This window comes from Crocodylus porosus, unplaced genomic scaffold (genome assembly GCF_001723895.1).
Source record: "Crocodylus porosus isolate Cpor-Errol unplaced genomic scaffold, CroPor_comp1, whole genome shotgun sequence".
NCBI lineage: Eukaryota > Metazoa > Chordata > Crocodylia > Crocodylidae > Crocodylus > Crocodylus porosus.
In genome coordinates, this window is record NW_017728886.1 from 249720284 (window position 1) to 249728651 (window position 8368).

Below are 8368 nucleotides of genomic sequence, written 5' to 3' on the forward strand. Positions count from 1 at the left end.
GCATAGGGCAGTGGGGGACAGTGAGGATCACCCTGCTCCCACTTGGCACCCGTGCATCTTTATCTCTACTTGTATTCCATACCACTATAAGCTTTCAGCACATTCACAGTAGTTGCTAGCCATATAGTTTGCCTTTCCAGCAACAGGAAATGGCAGATGATTTGTTCCTTTAGTTCAGTGAAAACGGTTGTGCACCAGTCATCAGATCAAATTACCAAGGGAAGTAGTTCACTATCTTCTTAATGCCTTCCTGCAAGAAGTTTTAGCTAAACAAATTTATTGGAATCCATACAAGGTAATTTGGTAAAATACAATGCCTATGACCCAAATAATGGCATCTGTACTGTCTAACACATTTGTCTTTTGTAGGTTTATTATTTGGTTCAAAAAGAGACTCCAGAATCCTCAAAGTATATGATTGACATTTCCCATAATTGGCAAGTTTCTTTAGGAATAGTTTTTTGATCCACATATGCATTTTTATGAATATCAGAGTTTATACAGCAAGCCAATTTTGTTGTCAATTTAGATCACAGAGATCAACTGGAATGCTGTGGTTTCAGGTAGGGCAGAATTTGTTTCTGAATGGAAGCGTGGTATCTCAGTGGCAAAATCTTGAATGGCATGTATGTGATATTCTATTTTACGATTTGTTACATTCAATGAGTTGCCAAATATCAGTGGCTAGGTTTCAGATACAGGTTTCCCTCACCAACCACGGTTTTGCCTGCCACAGTTTTGAGTATCCATGCTTAATATTTTATATAACATTTTGGCTACCACAGTATGCAGTTTTGAGTAACCATGGTTTTCTGCGGCTGCAAATCAGCCCGCCACCTGCCATTTCAAATCACCCATGCTCTTGCTAGTCGTTCATAGGGTTCCCATCTCCTCCCACACACTCAGTCTCACGTTGTGCTTCATGCCATTAACATCCAGTTGCAGGTGCTCTGCATTTTTCACCCAATTCCTTTGTGATTTTTGCATTTTGCCCTTAATCATGACCTCTAAGGGATTGAGTGGTAAAGGTGAGCAATTTATGAAGAAGGCAAGGAAAATGATGTCCTTGGAAACAAAATTGGAGTTGTTGGATTGTCTAGCAAATGGAGAGAGTGTGGCAAATATAAAAGATGATTTTTGTACACTGTACGTTCCTTTATTATTCATATTCAAGTCCCTAACCCCATTTTTCCAATAAGCCTTTTGTCTTAGCAATCACGGTTTTGCTAAACACAGAAACATTCAGGAACCTAACCCCTGTGGTTGGTGAGGGAAACCTGTAGAACTTTGATTACATTTCAAAGGCCTGGTTTATGAGTCAACTTTGGTTCTATAATTAAGTTTTACCTGACTCTTCATCTCCAGAAAAGCCTGTGTTCTTCCATGCAGTTTAAGACCAGAAGGGACTATTAGTTTTAGTCTGATCTCCTGTGTTTTCACAGGCCCATGAAGTCCACAATTGGACTTGTATTTTGCTGAAGCTACCCTGGGCAGCTTGTTTAAAGGTGAGTAACTCTCACTGTTAAACCTTTGTGCATTATTTCTATATTGAATATGGTTTTTATCCACATGGTTGAACACTGAAACATTTTCAGAATTCTAGAGTCCAAAACATGTCCTATGTGCTTAAAAATAGTCAGTAATATTATATGTCACCTAATTACTACTAGGACCCAAATCTTATTTAGCCTGTGAGATTTCTAAACCTCTGTAGGTGCTTGCCCAAAATATACCTCTTGTCTCAGAAGAGTGATCCTATTCCACTCTGGGAGCCACAGAGATTTTCCATTCTCTAAACAGGCAGCCCTGTGTGCCTCTAGAACACATAAACACCAAGCAAAGAGTTGCCTATGGACAGCTAATGAGAAATGCTAGGCAGAGGAGGGTGCATAAGTTTGGGTGCCAGACTCAGAGTTGTATATGATATGAACCTTCATCATCTCAGGATTGAAATTTCCCTGGGTCTTGCTACTTACTCCTACTACTGATTATGCATTTTAGTCAATTAATGTTTAATACTTAAACAGCATTGAGAGCAGTAGCCAGAACCCAGAAATCCCTCAATACACTACTTTCTGTAGTAATTTGATCCCATGGGCCAGGGTCATTGGCCACAGAGTCCCTTCTGGCTCCAGTGATGCTTGCATTTTTTATTTCCATTCAGTAGTTCAGTTTTGTTAGGAAGAGGCTCTTGACCTTGCCAGAGCCCGAATAGGCAATTTCCTGGGAGTAACTGTGTTTAAGCTCCTCAGGGTAAGTGAACCAAGGTCTATCAGGCCTTGAGCAAGTGCTCTAACCACTACGGTGTAGGTCAAAAGTAGTTAGGGGCCTCCTTGCTTTTTGTGATGTAGAGGCACCTATATATGTGCTGGACACCAGCTCTGATGCATGCTAATTAGCATATATCAGAGCAGACTTGATTAATCAAGCCTGCTAGAGCATGCTAATTAGTACATTCCAGCAGCAATCACATCACATGTATTCAGTGTCCCTGAACTACAAAATGGTGGTAGGGGCACTTTAACCAAAGCATTTTCTGGCACACCAGAATTGGGCTCAGTGTATATACATTTGTTTACGTGTGTGCCTACATATAACTATTTTATTTCCATGTTCATATATATACAGATGGTCATACATCATTTAAAAAATGAAGAGAAACACTGATCTGATATGGATAAATTGAAAAAGGACATGGATAATTCCAGGTTTTGCAGCTGGAAAAATGCAGGCTCTTGTTTCAAAGTAAGGCAAAAGCTGCTGCAGCACATCTGGAAAATATCACAGCTGCAAGTATAGCCATATTTTAGCTCTTACTATTTCACAATATATGGGAGGTTTATCAGTGCTCCTTTCCCCAATACACTAATTTAATTAGTTTGTGTTTCATTTTGAAGCATTTTTTTATGGTATTTGCAGACTTAGCTTTAAATTCAGACCATCGGTTGAACCTGAACATTCAGTTCTAGGATAAATATTACAAAGCAGAAAAGTTACTGCGGTACTAGTAGCTAGTTTTAGATAGAAGTTTTTACAGTCCTGTATGTATCCCAAGTCATGGCATCATTACTGCGTTCAGTCAACTGTTTGCTTTTTGTGGTTTCTAAGAGAAATAATATAGTGATACATCACACTGGCTTCACATTGAGAAAAAAGTTAGTCTAGTGATTAGAAATCTACTCTGGATTTTTAGACACCCAAATTTAGTTTTCTAAAGTGTCCCTGTTCCTCAGTTTCCCATCTATAAAATCGGATAGTAGGAGTTTCCTAATACCCAGTGACACTATGAGAGAGAAGTGCATTCAGGACAGCGAGTAACCACACAGTGCTATATTAATGGGGACTGTATAAGTACCCATGACTAGCTGAGTTAGTGATGAATAGTTGTTCTTATTCACACACTGCTGGTTGGTAGATGTGACAAGACTGTACACCAGTGGCTTTCATCCTTTTTTAGATTCAGGGCACTTTTTGAAAAATGTCAACTCTTAGGCTTTCACTATTTTTTTTCACTGCAGAATAAGAGATCAATTCAAATAACTCAGAAAGACCACAAAAGATCAGAATGTTTTTGACACTGGATTCCAATTTGAAATCTCTGGGTTTATTTTATGAATCATGTGTACGTATTTGCACACCTAACCATGCAAATATTGTATGGCACCCTTATATGAATCTTGCGGCACCCCAGGGTGCCATATAACCCTGGTCGAGAATCACGGTACATTCGTCTACATTCTTCCTGTGTTTTAGGCCCTGATTCTGCCATATAGTTCATGCAGACAGATTCACTGTCCACTGTTGTCAAAGGCTACTCAGAGCCTCTTTGAAGTCAGTGGGAATATTCACAAAGTGAAACCCTGGCATCATTAAAACTAGTGGCAAAACTTCTCTTGACCTTGAATGCAGGATTGGGGTGGGGGTGGGAAGAGAGTGAAATTTTATTCATATCATGTAAAAGCTGCACTTGTGCATAGTTTTTGTGATAGAAGTTTAAAGTGTAAATCTTATTCCATGTCCAAGATGTCCAAGTCTTTAACACTGCTAGCACCCATAGTATGCAGCCCATCTCAGAAGCGTGACCCTGATCCATCAGGGAAATGCACAGCTCTCCTAGTCTCTCAACAAGCAGCCTTGTACATCCCCCTATTTTGCCTGCTTGAGATGATTTTCTTATTCTGGCAAGAGGGGGTGTTCCTAGTCTTTTCAAGGAGGCACGTATCTCTCCCCTTTTCTCAGGCTATAGAAGTTTCTTCATGTTGGTATCCAGCTTGATGGCAAGATTGAAACCAAACTCCTGATTCTTATTTAAAGAGAGATGATGGATGTTTAAAACATCATATCTGCTTTTTATGACTTGGGGCGTTGGGCTTCTTTCTGCATCAAGCTCATTGGGTTAGTAAAAACAGGCCATCACTCATCACCAGGCTAGATGTCCTGAAGCCTAATCCATGTTCTCAGCCATGCAAAGGGGTGGGCATGGAGCAGACGGGAGTTCTGTTTGCACAGATTTTTTTAAACGCTGTTTCTCTTGAGATCAGGTTGACAAACTTTTTTTAATACATTCTAAAATTGTAGTCTAGGTTTTTGGCTAGTGCCCAGCCCATAAATCAGTGCCCTGTTGCAGGGGATATCTAGACAAAGGGAAAAGGGCCAGAGATTCCATAGATCCCTTACAGAATGCAGAAGGCAATCTAGCCACAGATGATGCTGTGAAAGCTGAAGTATTTAATTTTTTTTACTTTGGTTTTCACATATGGGGCAGCTACTAGTTGGCAAGTGCAGTTGAAAGCAGAGATAGGGAAGGAGATAAACAGCCTAGAGTAATGGCAGAACAGGTTAGGGATTACTTAAAGGAGCTAGATGCTTTCAAGGCTGCACTGACATCAGTGTAAAATAAAAGTGAGTAGAAGAATGCCCCACAAACCTTTTCCTCAATAGGCTAGTGGTTAGGGCACTCTCCCAGTAAATGGAAAACAGCTTCCAGTGTTTTGTATGCGTTTTCTCCAATGACTGTTCTTTATAAAATGCATTAATAGCTTTGGGATCAGGTGCCAGAACTGAGAGCTTTCTCCTTGCCTCTCAAGAGACAGTCCTCTTCACTGGGCTACGGAGTCAGGCTCCAGCTTACATGTTCTTCTAACCAGAATGACTTTTGCATGCCTTTATGTATAGTGGCCCAGCTTCAACAGGACAGGATCCTTACATTCTGCCTAGCTGATGGCCTGGTACTTAAGGCACTTTTGTGGAAAAAGGGAGATGTGGATTTCAACCTCCATAGACTGAGAAGGGCTTAGAAACCAGATCTCCCACTTTCTGGGAAACTGCTTGGTCAGTTCCTAGTCTACTGGGCAGAATGTGGGTCAGATTGCAACTGAGCTGAGGTGGTATTTGGGTAATTCATTACATCCTATAAGTAACAAAAAGAATGTAGTTAGCTTTTTAGAAAAATACCTGCTTTTTAAATAATTTTTTAAAAAAGTTACTGGTTAAGTTAATTTGGCCAAATTAATAAACATCATATTGCTGATCCTGAAAAAGTTTAGTCATTATAGAATAGTCTCAATAGGCCTTTACAACCTAATATAAATGTCTCAAAAGCAGCTATTAAGTATGTTTCTAGGATGACTGGCAAGGTTTTGCAGACCTTTTCAATTTTATGATGAAGCTCCTCAACCACCAGTTTACTCACAATTTCCCTACAGTAGGTGAAAGATTATTTCCCCTTTACTTACAGTAGGAAATAGCTGCTTTTTGTTGGACAACTGGAAACTGGTATGTAGCTTGGGGCAAAGTGGGCAGTTATATAACCTATGGAATTTAAAAGAATATCACCACCATAAAACTTACATGACAGTGAATTGGGCTAAGGTCTCTGTGGCAGAAGGATTTCCCAAAATAATGTAGTAATGTAAAGCATATAAGTGGTAAAGTGGGAGAATTAGTCTTAGCTGGTGGCAGAGTATTAATATGTAATTTCACTGACACACTGGCATGTTTTTGTGTGCTTAGCATATAGTATGGAAAGTTACATCTCCTTTTCTTTCTGCTTGTTTTCCAGTGGTACTAAAACCAAATTTACCATGTAGTAGGCTGAAAACTAGTTTGAAGTTATTTCCCATTTTTTGTTTGTTTTTTTGCTTTCTCCTACTGGAAATAAAAATGCCCAAGGCTTTTTTTTTGTAGCCTTTGACCAATCTTGTCGCTAAAGCTTTTAATAAGTATGTGCAACTACTATGAGAGGCATACGAATTGTTTGGCAGTCAGACCCTAACGTGATATGCATGGAGTCCTTCACTTTGTGTTCAGAAAACACAAACCTTTTTATATAGGCTGGGCTGGGATTATTTTGCCAAGCTAACTACTCTACCTTACTAGTTAGGCAGGTGTTCTGCAAAGGTTATTCATAATGGGATTTGACCCACAGGCTTCGACTGCATGAAGAAAAGGTCATTAAAGATCGAAGGCATCACCTCAAGACATATCCCAACTGTTTTGTTGCCAAAGAACTGATTGACTGGTTGATTGATCACAAAGAGGCTTCAGACAGAGAGATAGCAATTAAACTTGTGCAGAAATTATTGGATCACAGTGTCATTCATCATGGTGAGTGAAACCTCAACAGCCTCAATAAGTTTGTTACTTTTTTCTTAGTAATTATGAAGCTATTCAGTGTAATTTTGATCCATGTGTTTACAGTTGTACAAGGTTTTGGTGGTTTTCTTGATGTGCCTGGGGCAGCCTGGGGATTTCCAAGTTGAAGGAAGTCCTTGCACATTGCATAGCTCTTCTCCACAAGGCTTCGTACATTCCAGCACATGTGAAGACTCAAGAGTGGTAAAGAACAAAGCTAGTAGCAACTCGATCCATTCTTCATTTCCTTCCTAAAAAGGATGGTGAAGTTTCTGTGGAGAATACCACTGCTGCAGTATTGACAGAGCTGCTGATCCTCCGCTGTGTGCAGGAGACATTCGGTCTCCAGTGGAGAATCCACTACTACACTATCCTTTACAGAATGAAGGGGCTGTGTATGTTAGATTCATTGTCTCCAACTTTTGATTGCCCAGGTGAAGCAAAACTGAGAAAATACCACCTCAGGCAGCCTCATATTTTTCATGCTCTATCAACCTCATTGTTAACTCTTTAAATTTTTTGTGTCCACAAGAAATGTCAGAAGGTTTTGCTGGACAGACATGAAACAGGGGAGCCGCTCCTTTAGATGTACCATCTTGTCACTCTCAACTGAAGTTACTTTGTATATTTTCTGCACCTTGGTGACTCTGTAGATTCTCGTAATTCATGGGATGTTATATGCATTAGTGCTGTGCCTTCTATTCTGTTACAAGCAGTGACTCATTTTCTCCCAATGATGCAGCCTGTCCATTTCTAACCTGTTCCTCTGCTGGTTTGCATTCTGTGTAGCCATTATGCTTGTTCAAGGGGAAATGTCACATCCTCCATGGACATGTTAGATTGCTCATTTTAAAACTGAGTATAAAAGTAGGTGCAAATAACTAGACACGATAGGTGTGTCCAGACAAGCGCATATATGAGTATCCCTGGGGACAAACAAGCGGCACATGCTATGCCATTTCTACTTGTCCCTGGGGAATGCCCGTGCATGGCACACAGCAAGTTCCCCTGGGTGGGGTAGGGGAGGTTGGGGCCAGCACCTGGCCTCACCCCAGCAGCCTTACCTGGAGTCTTGGGGGCCTCCAGGGCTTCAGTGGTGGTGATCTTGCAGCAGGGAGCCTGGCTGGCAGCAGGAGCATGGCTCTGGCCAGCTAGGTTCCGGTTTCAGGCAGTACATGCTGCCACCAAATGTGCCACCCCACTTTTTTCTAGCATGGGTTTTTTGACACCAAGATCTCCCCTGTGCTGCAAATTAGCATCATGGGGAACTCCAGCATGTGCAGTGTGTGGCACCAGAGACAGATCTGTGGCACCATATACCCACACAGGCATGCTCATCTGGATGTGCCTACAAGCTCAGCGGAGAGCCAAGCCCTTTGTTTAGAGAGTTGAATCATGCCCATTTACAAAGACAACGTCTGATATACCAGTTTGCCTGCTGTAACAGAGAGCCTACCCGGGACGATCTCTGCGTGGCCCACCCACCTGTTCTTGGGCTAGCCACCCACCTTCTCGCCTACCACACCTTAGTTTCATAGTTTCTAGGGTCGGAAGGGACCTGAGCAGATCATCTAGTCCGACCCCGTGCCATGGCAGGAAAGTGTACTGGGATCAAACGAGCCCAGCAAGATGTTCATCTAACCTCCTCTTAAAACCCCCCAGGGTAGGAGCCTGCACCACTTCTCTTGGAAGTTGGTTCCAGACCCTAGCCGCCCTGACCGTGAAGTAGCGCCTC

General features: G+C 41.4%; 1 protein-coding gene across 1 annotated transcript in view; it reads left to right on the forward strand.

The window, feature by feature from the left end:
- The window catches only part of DEPTOR (DEP domain containing MTOR interacting protein), a 122642-nt gene that overhangs the window by 25533 nt on the left and 88741 nt on the right, over window positions 1-8368 (forward strand). The window contains exon 2 of the mRNA XM_019552307.1: window positions 6428-6606. Within this exon, the coding sequence (XP_019407852.1) occupies window positions 6428-6606 (179 nt within the window). The remainder of the gene's footprint in view (window positions 1-6427; window positions 6607-8368) is intronic.